Raw genomic sequence first — 22,342 nt, 5'->3', positions numbered from 1 at the left:
TCATGTACTACTGAGTCAAAAGCTTTGCAGAAGTCTATGTAGATTGCATCTATTGCTTTGCCTTGATCAAGATTAGTAATCCATATGTTTTTGCATTGGAGAAGTTGTAACATAACATAACATAACATCAGAGTTGGAAGGGACCTTGGAGGCCTTCTAGTCCAACCCCCTGCCCAGGCAGGAAACCCTATACCATCTCAGTCAGATGGTTATCCAACATTTTCTTAAAAATTTCCAGTGTTGGAGCATTCACAACTTCTGAAGGCAAGTCGTTCCACTTATTAATTGTTCTAACTGTCAGGAAATTTCTCCTTAGTTCTAAGTTGCTTCTTTCTTTGACCAGTTTCCACCCATTGCTTCTTGTTCTACCCTCAGGTGCTTTGGTGAACAGCCTGACTCCCTCTTCTTTGTGGCAGCCCCTAAGATATTGGAACACAGCTATCATGTCTCCCCTAGTCCTTCTTTTTGTTAAACTAGACATACCCAGTTCCTGCAACCGTTCTTCATATGTTTTATCCTCCAGTCCCCTAATCATCTTTGTTGCTCTTCTCTGCACTCTTTCTAGAGTCTCAACATCTTTTTTACATCGTGGCGACCAAAACTGGATGCAATATTCCAAGTGTGGCCTTACCAAGGCATTATAAAGTGGCACTAACACTTCACGTGATCTTGATTCTATCCCTCTGTTTATGCAGCCCAGAACTGTGTTGGCTTTTTTAACAGCTGCTGCACACTGCTGGCTCATATCTAAATGGTTATCCACTAGGACTCCAAGATCCCTCTCACAGGTACTACTATTGAGCAAGGTACCACATATACGGTACTGGTGCATTTTGTTTTTTTGGCCTAAATGTAGAACCTTACTTTTTTCACTGTTGAATTTCATTTTGTTAGATAGCGCCCAATGTTCAAGTCTGTCAAGATCTTTCTGTAACTTGAGCCTATCTTCTGGAGTGTTGGCTATTCCTGCCAGCTTGGTGTCATCTGCAAATTTGATGAGTTCCCCATCTATCCCTCGTCCAAGTCATTGATGAAGATGTTGAAGAGTACTGGGCCTAAAACAGAGCCTTGGGGTACTCCACTGCATACTTCCCTCCATGTGGATGTAGTTCCGTTGAGGACTACACGTTGAGTCGGTTGGTCAGCCAATTCTGAATCCATCTGGTGGTGGTGCTGTCTAACCCACATTTTCTACTTTATCTAGTAGTAGGTTATGGTCTACTTTATCAAATGCTTTACTGAAGTCCAAGTAAATTATATCGACAGCATTCCTCTGGTCTACTAATTTTGTCATTTTGTCAAAGAATGCGATAAGATTAGTCTGGCATGATCTGTTTTGACAAACCCATGTTGGCTTTTGGTTATTACTTTGTTTGCTTCTAGGTGTTCGGTGATTCGTTGCTTGATTATCTTTTCCAGAATCTTCCCGGTATTGAGGTCAGACTGATAGGTCTGTAGTTTCCTGGATCTGTTCTTTTCCTTTTTGAAGATGGGAACTACATCAGCTCTTTTCCAGTCCTCTGGCAGCTCCCCTGTGCTCCAGGATCTTTGAAAGATATAGTTCAGTGGTTCTGAGATCTCGTCTGCCAGTTCCTTCAGAACCTTGGGGTGTAATCCATCCGGTCCTGGTGATTTGAACTCGTCTAGTGTAGACAGGTGTTCACTTACCATTTTCTTCCCTATTTTAACTTGTGTTTCTAATCTGTTTTTTGTAGTGCTGTTTTTGATAGGTTGGATTGTTTTTTCCTTTTGTGTAAAGACAGATGCAAAAAATGAGTTAAGTAGATCTGCTTTCTCCCTGTTGCTTGTCATCTTCTTGCCACTTTCTCCCAGCAATGGGCCAATTGTTTCCTTGACTTTTTTCTTGTTTTTAACATGTTGGAAGACTCTAGTTTGACTTTGTTCTACTACTTGTATTTGCTTAATGTCGAATTCCAATATTGCGTGGTCACTTGCCCCCAAGGTTCCTGTAGCTTCAACACCTTCTATCATTTCATCTCTGTTAGTGAGAATTAAGTCCAATATAACTGATCCCCTTGTCGCCTTCTCTATTTTTTGGGAAACAAAGTTGTCTGCTAGGTTTGTTAGGAACCTGTTGGATCTTCCACTTGGTGCAGAGTTTGTTTCCCAGTTGATGTCAGGGTAGTTAAAATCCCCCATTACTACTGTGATGTGCTTCCTACATACCTTAGTTAGCTGACTAGCAAAAAGTTCATCTACTTCCTCTGTTTGGTTGGGTGGCCTATAGTATAGACCTATGGCAATATCGTTTTTCACCCCTTTTATATTGACCCAAATACATTCAAGATGATTTTCATCATTGTTGTGCTCTATTTCTGTAGAGATGTAATTATTTCTTATATATAGTGCAACTCCACCTCCTCTTTTATTTGGTCTATTTCTTTTAAATAATTTATATCCCTCTAGCTGTATGTTCCATTTGTCAGTTTCATCCCACCAAGTTTCCGTAATGGCAACAATATCATATCTACCCTCATTTACTTGGATTTCTAATTCACCCTGTTTATTCCTCATACTCTGTGCATTGGTGTATAGACATTTGAGTCCATTTGGATTGATCTTGTGTTTACTATCTACATAACCTGTGTTGACTGCCCCTACTTTCTTGCCAAGTAAGTAACTTACTTTCTTGTAAGTTACATGATAATTTTTTTCTGAAACCAAATTGTTTATTAGAGAGTAGGTTGTTTGTTTTTAGGTGGAGGGTAATGGATTGGTTGATGATAGATTCCATTACTTTGCAGGTGACGCAGCATAGAGAGATTGGTCTGTAATTTTCAACTAGGCTGGGATCTCCTTTTTTGAAGATAGGGATGACTGTGGCTAGAGACCAAAGTTTGGGAAGGGAACTAGTCATGAAAGCTTTTTCAAAGATTATGCTAAGGGTTCTACTATATTAGTGGAAAGTTTTTTAAGAAGTATATAGTCCATCAGGCCCAATAGATAAAGATGGTTTCAGTTTGCGAAGAGCTTTTTCAACATTATCTTCTGTGAAGTCTATATGTGTTAAGTCATTGTACTCATTGTTGGTACGATTGGGGAATGTCGGATATGAGCCATCACTGTTAACAAAGACTGAGCCAAAGAATGTGTTAAAGAGGTTTGCTTTAACTGTTTCATCATTACATTATTTGCCGTTAGATTCTTTTAGTGGTGGGATGGATCTTGATTCTTTAAGTTTATTGTTTACAAAATTATAAAAAGCATGATTGGAATTTGTGCGCAGAAGGTCTTCTTCTTGCTTGGTGTAGTAAATGGTGCATTCAGTTGTACCATTCAGCATTCAGCATTCAGAATTGACTCACTTAAGTTAATGCAATTTTAAAATAACTGCAAATTCTTGTTTCAAACTACTTGAGATTTTCAATGAAAAAATGATTTTTTTCATTAAAAGTGACTGAACAGTAAACTAATGAATACCAGAGAGATAACGTGCCAGCAGAATATCCAGAGCACTTCTTCATAATCATTTTAAAGTCCTAATGAATACTTCTGTAAAGGTCTACAAGTCAGTCAAATATTGCATTGTGATTAGTACTGAAAGAAGATTTCATTTGTTTAATAGCAGTATAAAGCCAATGTTATAAATATTAAAATAAAACTTGTATATTTTAAATAGTTTTCTTAATTTTGCTTTTCAGAAAAACAGTCTCATATGAAACAAATCTCTAATAATACCACTCTAGATTATGCATCATCTGCAGATGAATATGAAAGTCAGTCAAAAGGACATAATAATCCCTTTCCAATCCATGGATATATAAGTGAAAGAAAGAAAGAAACGGGCATTTCAAGTATTCACCCTATTTTAAACAATTTTGGTACCAAAAGAGATAGTAACTGTATATTGCATCTTTGCATGGCCAGAGTTTGCAATAATGATATCGGTAATCAGAGAGACCCAAATGGTGCTTCACATAATGAATTGACTTCCCAACCTAGCAGTAAGCTTGTTTACATGAACAAAGAAGATTTAATAAAAAGTCAAAAATCAGAGAAAACTATATATGATACTGATATGGAATTAACTACGAGTGAATTGGGTGAAATAGTTATAATTAAATCTAGAGATAAGAAATTTAATAAGGTTAAAGCTGACAAAATTTCAGGAAATCTAAGAAAAGTAACATTTGCAAGTACAAAAAAGCACATTAAAAAAAATAGCAATGAACCAAAAAAAAGTAATCAAAATGTTTCAAAAACCATCCAAACCATTAAATCAAAGAAAAAATTACCACTAAAAGTAGAATTGTTTGAAAAGACAACATCCTGGGAAGTGGAACTGAAAAATGCCAATGAAGATGATGTTAAAGAAGATAATAAAGACATCAACAAAAATTACAAGCACCTGCATTTAATAGATCTCAAGTGTCAACCACAAACTACTAATATTTTAGAGCCAGAAAAAGAGGAAAAAATAATGTCTGAAACAGTAGAGGAAGTAATTAGAAAGAATCCAGCTGAAAATTTGGAAGTATCTACTATACTTCCTACTTTATTACAAGATCGTAAAATGGAAAGTTTGCTACCATTGGCAAACTCCATAATGGATAAACAAGAAAATTTAAACATAAATAAAAGTTATCCTGATATTTCCAAAATCAACAAATCAAACTATTATGAAATAGAAAGCATGCAGCATTTAAGAAATTTGAGAAGACTCGGCTCAGAGGAATGCAGATATGACTGCCAAACAAAACATGGTCAAAGAACCACTGTAAAATGTGGATGCAGTAGCAAAGAAGTTACTTGCAAACACAATATGACAGCAGAAGGATCTACAGATGCTTTAGATGTTTCAAAGATTTTGCAAAGTGACAAAAGAAGAATTTTTGCAAAAGCTAGCCGGAAGACGTATATTATATATCCAGGCTCTCGTAATGAGAAAAAAATGTATATGAAACAGAAATTACACAATCAAAAATTATATGATGAAAATATTCCACATAAGGCATCTGAAGAGGAAGGAAGAACTTTCAGTATTCAGAGAATAACTTCATGTTCCCTAAAAGATGCTGAAATTTCTAATGAAGCAATAAATGAAAAAGAAGGTTCGACATCAAAGCCAAGCAGAAAAACTTATTTTGCTTGTATGCATGATCAAAACAAAAAGGAGAATATCCCCGTTATAAATAAATCTGAAATGTATTATCAAGAAGAAAATGATTGTGATTTTACAAAGAAGGCAGACATAATTTATGAAGAATTGTGCAACAGAAAGCCAGTGCAAGATTGTGGTATGTGTTAGCCTAATTGTGATGCAGCTAAATACTTGCTCTGGTTGAAAACTAAAAAATCCTCACAAAACTAAATTATTGCTACCCTATACAAAAAAGGAATGTTAACATCTTATTTACTTATTTATACTTTCATTTTCTTAATGGCATTACAAATCTAAGAATGCCTGATACAAAAAACTCAGGCAAAAATGCCCATCAAAGAAAATAGGACAAATACAGTTGTTGCAGATTTTTCGTCCAGATGGTAGATACATGTGTGCCATATAATACCTTGAAGCACAGAGTTAAGTGTAGTGGTCCCCTTGTCTCTAACATTAACGCCTATCTTATAGGCGTTACGGAAACCTGGTTGGGCACGGAAGGGGGCATGCCCCTTGTGGAAATGTGCCCACCGGGTTTCCGTGCATTCCATCAGCCGAGGGCTCAGGGTAGGGGTGGGGGGGTGGCGGTTGTTATTAGAGAGAGTCTAGAGCCGAGGGAGACCACTGTACCTCAGATTGCCGGGTGTGAATCCCTCTTTGTGAGGTGGGGTCATAGGTGTCAGATGGGCTTGTTTGTCGCGTACCTGGCTCCTTGCTGCGTGACAGCTGCCCTGCCCGAGCTCCTGGAGGTGCTTGCTGGGGTGGCAGTGGAGACCCCCAGACTTTTAGTCATGGGGGACTTCAACTTGCCATCTTCCGGTACATCATCGACAGCAGCTCGGGAGTTCACGGCTTCCATGACGGCCTTGGACCTGACCCAAGTAGTTGATGGCCCCACCCACATTGGGGGAGGCACACTGGACTTGATTTTTATCTCTGGTCAGTGGTTGAAGGATCTGGACTTGAGGGATGTAGTCATTGAACCTTGGTCATGGTCAGATCACTCTCTCCTTCGCCTGGACTTTCTGACCGCCACTCAACACCGCAGGGAGACGGAACCAATACGTTGGTTCCGTCCCAGGCGCCTGATGGACCCGGAGAGGTTCCGGATGGAGCTTGGGCCGTTTCCTGAGGGTCTGGCTCACGGCACGGCTGAGGAACTAGTTGCGGCCTTTGCGGCCTCTGACCCGGCGTAGATCCCAACCAGCTCCTTGGTTCTCCGAGGAGCTGAGGGGGATGAAACGCCGGAGAAGACGCCTAGAGAATTCCTGGAGGTCCAGCCGTTCGGAGGCTGATCGGACACTAGTTAGGTCCTATAATAGGACCTACCTAGTGGCACTGAGGGAAGCGAGACGTTGCTACGTCTCCTCCCTCATTGCATCAGCAGATAACCGCCCGGCCGCCCTGTTTCGGGTGACTCGTTCCCTTCTTCACCAGGGGGAGCGGGATGACCCGCTGCAGGGACGCGCTGAGGAGTTTAACGGTTATCTATACGATAAAATCGTTCAGCTTCGGGACGGTCTGGACCAAAATTGGGTGGATCCAGGTGGGACGTCGGAGAGCGGTCTTGTTGAGATTGTTTGGGATGAGTTTGACCCTGTGGCTCCCGAGGACATGGACAGGTTGCTGGGTAGGTTGAACGTGTTTACTGGACCCGTGCCCCTCCTGGTTGGTACTGGCCACTCAGGAGGTGACACGAGGCTGGCTCCAGGAGATTACGAATGCTTCTTTGTTGGAGGGGGTCTTTCCGGCCGTCTTGAAAGAGGCGGTGGTGAGGCCCCTCCTCAAGAAGCCTTCCCTGGACCCAGCTGTCTTAGGTAATTATCGTCCGGTCTCAACCTCGCCCAGCGAAGGTTGTAGAGAGTGTGGTGGCATGTCAATTTCCCCGGCACCTGGATGAAACTGTCTATCTAGACCCGTTCCAGTCCGGCTTCTGGCCCGGATACAGCACTGAAACGGCTTTGGTCGCGCTGGTTGATGATCTCTGGAGGGCCAGGGATAGGGGTTGTTCCTCTGCCTTGGTCCTATTAGACCTCTCAGCGGCTTTCGATACCATCGACCATGGTATCCTACTGCACTGGTTGGAGGGATTGGGGGTGGGAAGCACCGTTTATCGGTGGTTCTCCTCCTATCTCTCCGATCGGTCGCAGACGGTGTTGACGGGGGGGCAGAGGTCGGCCCCGAGGTGCCTCACTTGTGGGGTGCCGCAGGGGTCGATTCTCTCACCCCTCCTGTTCAACATCTATATGAAGCCGCTGGGTGAGATCATCAATGGCTTCGGTGTGAGGTACCAGCTGTACGCTGATGATACTCAGCTGTACTTTTCCACACCGGGCCACCCCAACGAAGCTATCGAAGTGCTGTCCCGGTGTCTGGAAGCCGTACGGGTCTGGATGGGGAGAAACAGGCTCAAGCTCAGTCCCTTCAAGACAGAGTGGCTGTTGTGTCTTGCCCGCCCTCAGAGCAGCCAGGGCCTTCTTATCTGCTCCAGAACACGGAGGAATGTATGCCTCCCGGCCCCAGTCCTGGCTCCATGCCCAGACAAACTGCAGAAGAAGGAGCACCTCCCGGCCCCAGCCCTGACTCCATGCCCAGGCAAACAGAGCAGCTAGACCCCTCCCCCTCCTCCAGAGCATGTGAGCCTGAGGAGGGTTTATTACCAACAGCTGATTGGAGTGACCCTCGCATCAGAAGATTGGATAGGCGGAGGCAACAGAAGGAAGGGAGGGGCAGGCCTTAATGAGTGCTGAGTCATGGAGCCACACCCCATGGCCTATATAAAGGATCTGCTTTCTGGCAGTCTCTGAGTCAGGCAAAGTCGAACTTATCTTGCTGAAGTCACTTACTGGTCTCCTGCCTGCTCTGAGGACTTTGCTAGGACTTTGGGCAGAGCTGCAGAGGCAAGCCTGATTCGGATTTCCCTGACCCGGCCGTCAGCGGAGGAGTGGGACACGACAGTGGCTGTGGATGCCGGCATCCCGGTACAGTCAGCTGCGACTGCGGCTGACTGTTGGGGGTGAGTCATTGGCCCCGATGGAGAGGGTGCGCAACTTGGGCATCCTCCTGGATGAACGGCTGTCTTTTGAAGACCATTTGACGGCCGTCTCCAGGAGAGCTTTCTACCAGGTTCACCTGGTTTGCCAGTTGCGCCCCTTTCTAGACCAGGATGCCCTATGCATGGTCACTCACGCTCTCGTGACGTCTCGTCTGGATTACTGCAATGCTCTCTACATGGGGCTCCCCTTGAGGAGCACCTGGAGGCTCCAGTTAGTTCAGAATGCGGCTGCGCGGGTGATAGAGGGAGCCCCTCGTGGCTCCCATGTGATACCTCTCCTGCGCAGACTGCACTGGTTACCTGTGGCCTTCCGGGTGCGCTTCAAGGTTCTGGTAACTATCTTCAAAGCGCTCCATGGCATAGGGCCGGGTTATTTACGGGACCGCCTGCTGCTACCGAATACCTCTCACTGACCCGTGCGCTCTCACAGAGAGGGACTCCTCAGGGTGCCGTCGGCTAGGCAGTGCCGGCTGGCGGCGCCCAGGGGAAGGGCCTTCTCTGTGGGGGCTTCCACCCTCTGGAACAAACTTCCCCCAGGACTTTGTCAACTTCCTGACCTCCGAACCTTCCGCCGCGAGCTTAAAACACACCTATTTATCTGCGCAGGACTGGACTAGATTTTAAATTTTAAATTGGTTTTAAATGGGTTTTATTATGTATATTGTTATTTTTAATTATTCGGCCATTTCTAATAAGTTTTTTAACTGATGTTTTATTTTGTATTTATATGTATATTTTTATTTGGCTGTGAACCGCCCTGAGTCCCTAGGGAGATAGGGCGGTATAAAAATACGAAAAATAAATAAAATAAATAAATAAATAAATTAAGTCATTTTTGGTTTCTTGATGGTGAAAGGGATCTCTCCACATATGTGGGGGGCATTCACTATCAATCCTACAAGATGCTCCCCCCATGTCAGATATTGTAACTCTTGCTTGTATTCCATGGTTTTATCTTAGGTGTCAATTTATTTTTCTATAATTAGTGTATCTGACAAGTGAAAATAATACACAGGCACTGGTCATCATGAAAGCATATGCACAATACATCTCTTAATGATTCAAAATAAACACAAAACTCTTTGATCTAGTCATGGACATGAAGTAATATAAATTAGTTGATTGAAAGGTCTTTGTATTTTTGAGTTTGGGCTAATGAAAACCTAAGAAAGATAAATTTAGGTCTTTCTGTGCCCTACAACCCAGTGCGCAACCTGCTTTCTCCAATGAATTTGGCCAAATTTATGAATCGTAAGATTCTAAACCATCTCAAAGATGCTTCAAAGATGCCTGTATAATCCAAACATATGCATGCAGAGCTGATTTATTTATTTTATTTATTAAATTGATATGTGGTCCATTTCACTGTCAAATGACTCTGTGCAGTTTATGCTAAGATAACACATATTTTCTAATAAAACAGATGACTTTAAAAATCCAAAAATATTTCTAATTAGTGATTAGTATTCTAATTAGTATTAATTGAATTCCTAGGGAGCAAGCCTCTTCAAGAATTGACAAATATTGGTATAAATTCAAATCCCAAATCCAAGAAAGATATAGAAGAACGTTCTGAATCACTTGTTAGACTCAGACGAACAACAGTTTGCTACAAAGAACCTAGCATCCAAAGGTTAGAATTCATTTTTGTCCCTAATCCCTTTTGTTTTTGGAAAAGTAAATTCTTCATTTGTTAAGTTTGATTTCTGATAACTGCAGACATATCATAAGTAGAGGGTTTTTTAAACCAACAATTTGGTTTCTACAATTACTATAGAGTAGATATTTATAATCAAATACATTTAGTACACCAATCCTTTTAAAGTGGTATTTATTTCAACAACTTCTATAAACAAAGTTGTTGTCATCATTAAATGAATTTCAGCTTTTAATTTTCCTCTCCACACAAACTTGATGGATGTTGGGCTTATCTTTCTTGTGTAGGAATTTAGCACCCCCACCCCTCCTAGAAGAATGAAATATTTTAGAAAATATTTAAAAAGCCAGAATATATTTCCCTGGATGAGAAATGGAGAAACATGTTTTAAAGACAAAGCAGCTTCCTGACTCCCCCCACCTTTATCAATGGACCATTAAAGCCTCAGCCAAGCTCATTCATTTCCCCCCACCTTTGTCAATGGGTCAGAGGTAGAAACTCATTCTCCCCACCTTTGTCAATGGGCCATCATCTGCAACATAATAGGACCCATCTAGCAACTGAAACTCACCACATGACACCTGGGAACATTACATCAGCCAGCAAGGCTAGCTAAGACCCCCACCCCCTGGGAGTCTGACAACCAATCAAGATACTCTTCCTGTGCCCCAGAAAGTTCAAAGCTCAGAAAAAGCATAAAGCCAGGGAGCACACAGGATCTCAGCCCTTTTCTGTTCAAGCCATGTGATCCTGACCACCATTAAACCATCTTTCCAAGCAGCCTCCATGTTTCCAGTGTCTTTGTCCCCACTTGGAACTGAACCCAGATGGATATTTCTTCCAACAATTGGCAACCACGAAGGGACTCCAAGCTAACCTAACCAATGGACCTAGCCCAGGTAAGCCTTCCTTGCTAGCAGCAGACCCATTGAGTCTGTGGGTAAGTTTTCCTGGACCTTGGCCATTTGGAACTAGGTTTTAAAGGGGTTTTGAGTGTTGAGCTCAAAGGCTGCTTGGAAAGAAGGTGAGTACCTCTAAATTTTAATTTTAAAGCATGGAAAAGCATGGGAAATATGTGTATGCCTGCATGTGTGTGAGTAAGAGAGCCCTTCTCCCAATCACAGCTGGATCTTGCTTCCTCTGTGCATTTCCTAACCACAGAAAGACTAAAAGTTTGGAGAGCATGGGGTTTTTGCCAGAGCACAGGACCTTCTGTTAGGGAAGGAGGAAGTGTGTGGGGGGGATTCCACCTGAGGAAACAGTCTGATTCCACCTCTTTGAGCAACCTCTAGCCGCACCTCTGCCTACTGCTAGCTCCACCGAGCCCTGACCAGTAGCTAGAGAAAGCAAGTGGTGGGGAAGCCAAATGTGGAACTTTGTGTTTTCAAGGAACGGAAGCCGAGCAAAAGGAAAAGAAGTGTGAAGGAGGGAAAAGAAATATATAGGAACTATCGGTGTATCTAAAAAAGGAAAGGAAAGCCTAAAGTGGTGCATGTAGAGTGAGAGGAGGTGCTCGTACCTGCTGTAGGGGCAGTAAGGTCCTCCGGGATCACTATTTTTTTTATTGGTGATCTTCAAATAAGAGTTCCCTTAAGGAAGGGGCCCATACTTCGATAGAAGGGAGTCGGATTCCTTCGCGGATACTTTTTTTTCCGAAACTGCGGGAGTACCCGGCTACGACAAAGTGAGCCTCACATTCCGAGGACCATGGGAAGTGTAAGCTCGAGGGTAGAGAGAAATCCCCTGAGAGACATGCTTGGGGCCTGGGACGCCAGGCAGGTGCCAGTGTTAGCTGGCATGCAAGAAAAGAAATTGAAGAAATTGTGTAAAAAATAGGCTTTGCTAAGAGATAACACCGGGAAGACAAATTTGGCTAAATAAAGGTACTTAAAAGAAAAGGGAAATATATAAATAGGAATGTTTGGGTTTTTGTTTGTTTTGTTTGTTTGTCTCTTTCTCTGTCTCTGTCTTCTATGGAACCACGTGGTATGTCTGTTAAGATATGTGCCTTCCCTAACTTAACTGAGATTTATGGCGGGAATGATCAAGTGTACATGTAAATCTCAGAGTTTTGTTTTCCTCTCTTTGTCCTCCTTGTTTTTTTATGTGTGTATGTCTGTCTTTGTGGGCCCTCAAGGTAATTGTAACTGTAAAATGTATCTGATCTCTAGAGACAAGAATTTTAAATTGTTAGGGAAAAAGAAAAACAAAAGGTTGAAGCAATGAAAATGGGGAAAAGAGAGAGAAAGAGAAAAGAAAGAAAGAGCCTTTACCCTGGTTTTGTGTGGCCAACAGAAACTGGGTGCAGAGAACTTTTCATTTCTGTTTTTTTTTCTCCTTCCCTCTCTTTATCTTAAAGTAACAACTCAAGTTTATGAGGAAACGTTTTAAGTTCACCTACAAGAGAAAAAAAAATTCTGTCTTGCATTTACTGTGTGTTTAAATGATTTTACCTGTTCATCCTCTCCCTGAAGCATGTGAATCCAGTTTTTTCTTTCTCATCAGTCGTGCCTCCATTTTGTTGAAATTGCATTACCTTTTAGTAACTGCAATACTGATGTGTTGTTTCTTTTCAAACTCTGCCTGCAAGATATCTAAACCCCCCCCCATCTCTAATCCTGTTACAATGCCTTTCTTGGGAAGATTACCCACCAAAAGGGGGGAGGAGATCCTGTTCTAATGTCTTTCAAAAAATAATTTTTCTATGCAGATCTCTTCTCTTGTACTTCTTCCTATGCTTTTGTTTTTATCCTCACTTTGAGCAGAGTTCTCATTATTTATCTGTATAATTCTAACAAAATTAATAAAGGGAGTTCACTGGAATAGGTTAAAATTCCCAGTACATTTCAGGCATGAGCAATAGATATTGCATGAGGTAATGGCAAGCCATTTCCAAAATCTTGCCACAAAAACTGCAGGGACTTGTCCAGGCAAGGAGTCAACACTGACTCAAAGGCACCAAAACAACAAAGCAAAGGAGTAACTGGAATCAGGTTTGAGAGAGTGAAGCTACAAAAAACATATAGGTTAAAATGTTAGTCAACATTTTCTGAAAATTTTCAAGGTGCTTTTATCACTGGTTAGCTTACCTCAGTGCAGCTATTAAAATTACTTCATATGCTACACTACTTTTTATTCTAGAAATATGCATTTTTTCCAGCCTAGAGACTGCACTTCCTCTTGGGTACTGATTTGATACCTGAACTCATAGCTAGAAGGGTTGGCTGAACATTTCAGACTTCTCAGTTTTTTAGAGATTTTTGGGAGATTTTGAATCACCTATTTATCAGAAGGTAAAATTTGTGAGATTTCTCTCTACCTGTCCCTTTCTAGTCCTCCAGAGTACACATTATCTTACTGTTTGAGTAATGGTGCACATAACAATGTTTTGTGAGGGTGCAACTGAAGAAGCAGGGAAAAATCAATCTCTGTAATTGCCAAGTGAGTTATTTGGGCTAAGATAATGAATTGCCCAAATTTGCTCAATGTGCTCTTTGTCCTCTGGGGACTTGAATCAAGATCCTTTCTTATCCAGATCCAAGATCCTAACTTGTAAAATATATATCTTCTTAAACATCTGACCTTTCTTGTTATCATAGAAAATTTCAGAAGGAAAACTAAGAATAGTTTCAGAAGGACTCAGCTGACTCAGCTGATAACATTAAGAGTACTGCCAGTCTCTAATCACAGAGTGAGGCCTGCATACCCTCTCACCAGGCAAAGGAAGATGGAAAATTAGAAATGAAGGCAAATGGAAGGAAAAGGAGGACACACTATTTAACTTTCTTGGCATCCATGACAAAAATTAGAGTGAAAAATTGGCCCAAAAAATCTTCTAGCACCAGAAGCCTGGTTTTTCAATAGCAGGAATGTGCTCAAGTTGTTAAGAGAAAAAGCCACTAGCGTATAAATGAATAAGGTCTTATCAACTTCAGATAGCACACCAAGCAATCTAGAGAATACTAATCAATTAATTAAGATCACAGAAAAACTAATTTGCAGTTAGCACTTAAAGGTAGACAACCAGTTGCTTAGCAACCGAAGTTATGACAGCCCCATCGAAAGGTGCTTAGACCTCACTTCTGTAGTTCTGATGCCAGCCCCTCCCCCATAATCGCCTGACTATATTTTGGGGATTTGGAACCAGCCTGCATTCCTGCCGTTTGCAATATCCTTCAGTCAAGTGATTATGATTAAAATGTTTTTGCCGAAAACCAGGTTTCTTAAACTTCAGGTTTTTTAAAAAAAAAAGTGCTCCATAGTGAAAAATGGGCTTGCTTAATGACCAACATTCACTTTACAATCACCATGTTCATTTAATAAGCAACATAAAAAAGTAGAGATTGGTCATGTGATGTCCCACTATCATGATTTATGACCATAATAGCAGGCTCCACAATGGTTGTAAACTGAGAACTACCTATATTAGAAAAGTGCTATGCTATGAAAAAAAAGCTACATGGGAAGAGAAAGCTTGTTAAATGCTGAAAAAGATGGACAATATATGGTTGTAAGGATATGCTTGCCAGACAGAGGACATGAGGGGAAAAAAGAGGACAAGTCTCTTTTCGCCAGATGTCTGGTAACCCTAGGCCTGCAGTATCAGGAATTAATACAAATCATCTAATGATAGATATGCTATAAATTAAAACCTTTATCAATCTCAGTTATACTGTATGAATATTCAGTTTTATACCCAATAGTGATTTAATCATTTTGTTTTATAGCAAACTGAGGCAAAGAGAGGATGCTACAAAGGACACAATTTTTAATTTTCCAGTCTTCAGAGTGAAAAATAAGCAAAATTTCAAGACTAAATCCAGATTAATCTAAAGGAAATATACAGAAAACAATGATTTCTATGAATACACTATCCTTTAAATAGATTTCATAATTTCTTTCTTAGTGATTTCATTTATTTTCCTTTAATTGTTCTCTTTAATCTCTTACCAAGTTTCAAAATGAAATAAGCAAAGTAAGTATGTATTGGAAAATGTTTTGTTATCAATACAAATTTAACCTTTCTAAAGATTACATAGATTTTCTGAATTAAAATGATTTCAAAATTTATAAATTGTAATAGATGAATAAATATGGTTTCAGAACAAGGTTACATAGTTTAAGGTTTTTCTATCCCTACAGATATTAAAAAAACATCACACCCTAGTTCAGGGATGAAATCTACTTACTTTCCTTACTGGCTCGGAAGTGAAACTTGCTTTCCTGACAAGAATTCCAGTTGTGATATGGAACCCAACAATACTCAGAATTCTGCTGACTTTGATAAGAACTAAATCCCAAGTAATTGTGCATATCACTGCATGCTTCATTCTTCTAATATAAATAAATGAAATTCGTGAAATATATTGACAAACCATTTCTCAAATTATTCCAATGTTCTGGAAATAACTGGAATAACTGAAGCAAAAGGGAAGAGAAAGGATAGGAATGAAAAAGTAGTGGAAAAAGTAGTGGAAGGAGAAAGAGAAAAAGGGGGAAAGTAAAATTTGTTTCAAATTGGGCAAAAAAGAGAAAAATAGATGCTGTTGCAATAGTACACAATCACTTGCTATTGCTAGGTGAGAGGTATAAAAAGTATTGACTTTTTTTTTGTCACAACAGTATACACAAACGTCATAGATAAAACAGCATATCTTGAAGAAAATATATATATATATATATAATTAAAATTATGCATCAACTATATTAATTGGATATAATGAAGGGAACAATAGGACAGGAACGGTCGGCACATTTGTGCTCTTATGCACGCCCCTTATAGTTAATTAAAGATTAAAGACTTCTTTGACCTTTGGTGTTGGTGAAGACTCCTAGAATAACATAGACAACCAAGAAAACTAGCTGTGTAGAAAAGACTCCAGTGCTTGGAAAGGTGGGAGAAAAAAGAAGACCAGCTGCTGGAGGGGGGGGACTCGGTTATGATGGTGATGAGTACACTGCTGGGAGACTTGAAAGAACTGGCTGGTTATAAATTGTCATGGAGAAGGTTTATCTATCTGGATATTTAAGAGCTGAAAATAACTTGTTGGCACATAATCAACTGAGGCAAATAGGTTTCTTCCCAAAAATGCAATTCTGCTGTAGTTGCCTGAAAGAGACTTCCAATTGTGATATGATTTACTCATCTCCTGAACCAAAACAGGAGAAAGTGTATGTATGAATGAATGAATATAGCCTCTGTTTCCATTTTTTTAAACCAAATGTTTGTTTTGCCAGGATCACATGATGCCCCCAAACCAGCTTTACCATTTCAAATGCTGCACAGCCCTAGCATTTTTCCAAAGAATTAAGATCTTATCTTAATTCCTAACCAGATCTCTGGCTCTTCCCTCAGTACTTTTCAAGATATTATGAGTTTCTGATTACAGACTGTCTAACTCAGATTACATCTCCTGGACCTCTGTTAAACTGCAATGCATTCTTTCTCCTGTTTCTGAACTCTTCTGCTGTCTCCCTGAATAATATTGAGCAACTATCTCTTTGTGTATTGGTATGTGCTTGGCCTGGGACAGGACACTGGGCAGTGAAGCTCCTCAGGTAATAGTTCATCTGGCAAATCTGGAACTGGCTGCGTATTGATGGTGTTTGTTTCCTCTTCAGAATTCTAGCCTAAATGGCATAAGCATGGTTATTTGAGAGACTGCCTGTCTCCCATAACATCTGCCTAGCCAATTCAGTCCTGTAGGGATGGATTCTGTAGGGATGAATTCTTCATTCCTTCAAGTGGTCAAAATAGGCAGTGCCCTATCAAATCCTGTTCCTGTCAATAGCGGCGTTCCCCAAGGCAGTGTTCTTGGACCAACACTCTTCATATTATACATTAATGATCTCTGTGACCATATTAAAAGTAATTGTGTTCTTTTTGCTGATGATGTCAAACTATTTAACACTACCAACAATACAGCTACCCTTCAAAAAGACCTTGACTTTGTGTCAGAATGGTCAAAAACTTGGCAACTCCAAATCTCAACCAGCAAATGCTCTGTCGTACACATTGGAAAAAAGAATCCAAACACTAAATACAAACTCGATGGACGTTACCTTACAGATGACCCCCACCCTGTCAAAGACCTTGCAGTTTTCATATCCAATGATCTAAGTGCCAAAGCCCACTGCAACTACATCACAAAAAAGGCTTTAAGAGTTGTAAATCTTACGTAGCTTCTTCTCCAGAAGCACTACACTACTTACCAGAGCATATAAAACATTTGCTAGACCAATTCTTGAATACAGCTCGCCTCTCTGGAACCCATACCACATTTCAGACATCAATACAATTGAACATGTCCAGAAATATTTTACCAGAAGAGCCACTCCTCTGAATACAACAAAATACCTTATGCCACCAGATTTGAAATCTTGGGTTTAGAAAACTTAGAACTCCGCCACCTTCGATAGGACCTGTGTTTAACTCATAGAATCATCTATTGCAATGTCCTTCCTGTTAAAGACTACTTCAGCTTCAATACAAGAGCAAACAATAGATTTAAACTTAATGTTAACCGCTTCAATCTTGATTGCAGAAAATATGACTTCTGTAACAGAGTTGTTAATGCTTGGAACACACTACCTGACTCTGTGGTCTCTTCTCAAAATCCCCAAAGCTTTAACCAAAAACTGTCTACTATTGACCTCACCCCATTCCTAAGAGGTCTGTAAGGGGCATGCATAAGAGCACAAATGTGCCTACCGTTCCTGTCCTATTGTTTTCTTTCATTATATCCAATCAATATAGTTATTACATACTTATGCTTATATATATATGCTTATATATTATATAGTTACTTTCATGCTTATGCTTATATATACTGTTGTGACTAAATAAATAAATTAATTAATTAATTAAACAATGTCATCTCTCAAGTTACTGGAAGTGTGCCTTTTTTGTAGCAGAGTATGCTCTAGAACAAGGTTCCTCCCAAGATTCAATTGGTCCCCCCTCCACTGTTATTTAGAAGAGCCATGAAGACCTGGCCCTTAACCCAGACATTGATGTGGGAGAGTGAGGTTCCCTTGGTTCTTCATTTTGCCATCTTTTATCTTAACATTTTTATGTTTTATTGATTTTGTTCATTCACTCATTTAATTTCTATGGCTACCCATTTCAATCAATCGACTCTGGGCAGTTTACAGCTCTCAAACAAAACATTTAAAACCAATCAAAAATAATTGTAAAATAAATATATACAGCAGTCAAGATAATTAATGAATTAATAGTAGAGCCAAAAATCAGTCTCTTAACATATTTGGAGCCCCAGGTCCAGGGACACCGCCAAGTTTATTTACTTATTTATTCATCCATTCATTTATTTATTAGATTTATATTTTAAACCCTTACAAAAAAACTAACTGGATTGGGACCATTCTAATCTATGAATATAAATATTCCACCGGACAGGTGCTACAGCAGAGAATGTTTTTAATTTTTGTGATTCCTTGTTTTACTTGGCTGTAAACTGCCCTGAGTCCTTCGGGAGAAGGGCGGTATATAAATTAAAATAATAAATAAAATAAATAAATAAATAAATCTTAATTGTAAATGACAATTATGTGATTTGTGACAATCATTGGAGAAGATGGTTCAATTGTGTTTGTAGGAATCCGGCTGATATCACTTCTGAGATGTGCCAATACACCCTGACTTCATTGTGAGCACCAGCGATGGCTGATGTTGAGGTGTTGGAAATTTATTCAGTTTTTCCAGCTCTGGTGTTTTCCACATCCTTATTTTGGATCTATTTTTCAGTATTCCTCTTCTATTAGAATTTAAAATTTTAGCATTTTTTGAAACTCAAAAGATTTTCTGTAGGCAAACTTTGAAGTGTAACACATTTAGCTTGTTTTATGGATAAAGTTCTAGATCACTGATGGCTAACCTTTTTGCCATTGTGTGCCAGGAGGGGAGTCAGGGGGTCGCACGTGCATGTTCCCACATCCATAATTCAATGTGCCCCACTCTCGTGCATGCGTGCGCGACCCCACCCCCGTTCCTGGCATGCCATGGCCTGGTAGGCCCATTTTTCTCTCTCACCTGGCTCCAGTGTCTCTCTATGAGTCTGGGGAGGGCAAAAATGGCCTTCCCCATCCCCCCCAGAGGCCCTCCGGAGGCCAGAAGCGGCCTATTTATCAATTTCTGGTTGGACAGGAAGTGATGTTTTTTGCTGTTCCCAGCCTCCGGAGTCTCCTCTGGAGGCAGGAAACAGCCTGTTTCCCTACTTCTAGTGGGCCCAGAAGGCCCAAAATTCAGCTGGCCAGTAAACGCATGCACGCTGTACCTGAGCTCACGTGCCCACTGATATGGCTACATGTACCACCTGTAGCACGAGTGCCATAAGTTTGCCATCATGGTTCTAGATCTAAATAGAATGTGAATTGTAGTTTTTCATCCTAGACTGCTAACTGAGAGTTAAAGCTTCCAATATATAATGTTCACTTTTATGCAAGAAGTACCACAACCTTTTCTAATGCCCCTGTGGTTGATTTGGTTCTAGTGGAATGGATGTAAATAAAGTAGCAGTAAATGTAAAGTAAGCAATATATTTTCTAATTCAGGGATGAGGAACATAATACATGTCAACACTAATTTGCTCTTGATGCCTTACAGGCAAATGTTGCATTTGGTTTAATTATTCTTTTGATCCTTTAGATTAAAAGAATCCAAGAGATGCTAAATATTCACAAATGCCTACTAAGGGCCCACAGAGATTTTTACAAAATTAAAGTAAGAGAAAATTATACAGTAGTCAGAGGGTATGATGGATAGCAAGGTCATCAGTTTGCCTTCTAATAAATGTTGTGTGTCTAGCTACCAAGACAGCCATTTTGTAAGTGGTTTTAAGGCATGCATCTCAAATGTCTGCAAATCCTGAAACTAGCAATTTTCCTGCTTCTATTTGAATAGGAATATGTGTGCTCCCCAGCAATCCCTTCTATTCTGAAGTTCTTACATGAACAATATACCTGCTATTAGAATTCCAACTGAACACTTGTGTGCAAACAAAGAATATTGATATGTCTCTTTGTATAAAGTTTACTATAAAGTGTAGAAAATCTTAATTTTCTCTACTGAGTGTAGGAGAAATTCCTATTGATCATATTAAATAGGAATGTTGAGACTGCAACTTTGTAAAAATGAAAGTTTTTATGTCACAAATCTTTGACTTCCCAGAAAAAGGAGAAATGTAGTGTTATGATAGAAGTGTTGAGGCCTCTGGATTTTTTGCAGAAATGTCACTTGCCAGTCTCATGGGTAATTCTGCACAAGGACCTCTGCAATAACTAACAGCAGTGTAACATTTCATCACAAAACAGAAGAATCTTGAAAATATTTCTGTTCCTTTTCTTTCTTCTGTTCTGGCAGAGGAATTAAAATACTTACCCTGGGTTCATTCCAAGCTGGAAATAAAACATACCAGACAATCAGTGGATGTCAAAAATATTATATTTATTCAATCCAGTTGGTACATAACTTTGGATAGTGGCTGCAAAACACAGCTTTTTCCAACTCGCTTTTATTGGTAATTTTAGTTTAAAACGCATTACTGTATCAATGAAATGGAATGTATTAGCTTACTACAAACACATTTTTCCTTCTCTTAGAGTGAAAGTAAATGTCTCCTACGGTTTAACATATACAACACAGTATCTCTTTATATAGAGTCAAAGCTCAGATGTTGGCATTTTATCTAGATATATGTAGTGGTGGGATTCAAATAATTTAACAACCAGTTCTCTGCCTTAATGACTGGCTGAATAGGCATACTGAGTGGGCATGGTCAACTTGACGTCATTCATCACATCCAGCCCTGCCTCCTGGCCAATCACCTCAAAGGCAGAGGTGGGATTCAGCCAGTTCGGACCAGTTTGGGTTAATCCCACCACTGGCTGGCCCCGCCCTGCCCATTTTTCAGCCCATTTTGAAGTCCACAAGTCTCAAAGTTGCCAAGGTTGGATACCTCTGAGCTAGATGTTCTGATAGATCAATATTTTTCAAATTTGACAACTTTTAAGATGTGTAGACTTCAACTTCCAGAATGCTGTCTGGGCAATTCTGGAAGTCCACACATTTTAGGATTGCAAGTTTGAAAAACCCTGTCAAAAATGGGCAAATTAAGATCCTTTTTAGGGATCTGTGCTTTGGTCTCCTTCTTCTAAAAAAAACCCAATATATTATAGATTATCCTGAGCAGCATATCTATGAAAGAAAACTCTAATAGAAACATACTTTATGCATAAAAATATAGAAAGACTTCTAAGAATCACTAATCTCCCTACCTTCATGGACCATAATTTATGAGAAGTTTGCAATGATCTCAACAGAAGTTTTCCTCAGCTCTGCTCTGCAAGAATATGCAATATCTATGTTCTGTCATTGACCTGTGATCATTCTGGACCTAAAAATACACACAAAGTTCTTTCAATCACAAGAATTGTCCTCCATTCTCTTTATTTATAGTATGAGACCCTAAAAATAGACATAAAGTTCTCCCAATCATAAAACTGTCCTCCTCTGTCTTTATTTATATTCTAGAATAGTCAGATAATGAGGAAAAGCTGAGCAGGAGAAATACATGAACGGACATTATTATTGATTTGATTTATCCTAGAACTGTTATCACTGGGAAAAAAGGGACTTTTACACATACTTAAGATTCCTTCCCTACCCCTACTTTTTTGGGGAGGGAGTTCTTGGTTTTCCTCCCTTCTTTCCTTGATTTCTTTCCAAAGAGTCTGCTTGTTGTCCAACTAAATATGCTAGAGACAGATGTGTGTTTTAAAGCACAATCTGTTTTGCAAAGAGATGTACTGATATGTGGAAAAGGTCCAAGTGGGTGGAAGGATTTTTGACCCTCTTTCAAGCTTATTTTCTCAGAATTGGTTCTAAATCTTGGTTTATTAGTACAGAAATTGTAATTGGAGCAAAGAAGGAAGCAGGGGACTTTAGGAAGACAACATTAAGGCAATTCAAGTTTTTGATGAAGTTTTCTTGTTTTCCTTATTTTCATATCTTAGCTTTAAACCCAAAGACATTACATTTGTTCAACATAATTATATATGGGGTATGGGAACTTGTATCAATTTTTTTCACATAGTTTTGCCATGGTGTTGACAGGGGGGCAAAGATCGACCGCGAGGCGCCTTACTTGTGGGGTGCCTCAGGGGTCGATTCTCTCGCCTCTCCTGTTCAACATCTACATGAAGCCGTTGTGCGAGGTCATCAGTGGCTTTGGGGTGAGTTATCAGCTGTACGCTGATGACACTCAGCTGTACTTTTCCACCCCGGGCCACCCCAACGAAGCTGTTGAACTGCTGTCTCGTTGCCTGGAGGCTGTACGGGTCTGGATGGGGAGAAACAGACTCAGACTCAATTCCATCCAAGACTGAGTGGCTGTGGATGCCGGCACCCCGGTACAGTCAGCTGCAACTGCAGCTGTCTATTGGGGGTGAGTCGCTGGCCCCAACAGAGAGGGTACGCAACTTGGGCGTT

General features: G+C 40.2%; 2 protein-coding genes across 7 annotated transcripts in view; one reads left to right on the top strand and one right to left on the bottom strand.

The window, feature by feature from the left end:
- Nucleotides 1–15,096, top strand: part of LOC131200577 (shugoshin 2-like) — a 34,823-nt gene extending 19,727 nt beyond the window's left edge. For 4 of the 5 annotated variants that reach the window (XM_058187591.1, XM_058187572.1, XM_058187561.1 and 1 more), the window contains 3 exons: nucleotides 3,663–5,258; nucleotides 9,672–9,810; nucleotides 14,562–15,027. In XM_058187591.1, the coding sequence (XP_058043574.1) occupies nucleotides 3,663–5,258; nucleotides 9,672–9,810; nucleotides 14,562–14,667 (1,841 nt within the window). In that variant the 3' untranslated portion in view covers nucleotides 14,668–15,027. Of the gene's footprint in view, nucleotides 1–3,662; nucleotides 5,259–9,671; nucleotides 9,811–14,561 lie in introns of all 5 variants that reach the window. The other variant, XM_058187582.1, reaches the window with a different exon arrangement.
- Nucleotides 1–22,342, bottom strand: part of KCTD18 (potassium channel tetramerization domain containing 18) — a 60,336-nt gene that overhangs the window by 28,303 nt on the left and 9,691 nt on the right. The window contains exons 2-3 of one of the 2 annotated variants that reach the window (XM_058187651.1): nucleotides 21,130–21,248; nucleotides 20,234–20,250 (exon numbers count right to left, since the gene is read on the bottom strand). The gene's annotated coding sequence lies outside the window, so the exon portion shown is untranslated. Of the gene's footprint in view, nucleotides 1–15,023; nucleotides 15,045–20,233; nucleotides 20,251–21,129; nucleotides 21,249–22,342 lie in introns of those variants that run through there. The other variant, XM_058187640.1, reaches the window with a different exon arrangement.

This window comes from Ahaetulla prasina, chromosome 1, assembly GCF_028640845.1.
Source record: "Ahaetulla prasina isolate Xishuangbanna chromosome 1, ASM2864084v1, whole genome shotgun sequence".
NCBI classification, from domain to species: Eukaryota; Metazoa; Chordata; class Lepidosauria; order Squamata; family Colubridae; genus Ahaetulla; species Ahaetulla prasina.
Note: the sequence above shows the minus strand (reverse complement) of the source record. Positions and strands in the feature narration are given on the sequence as shown.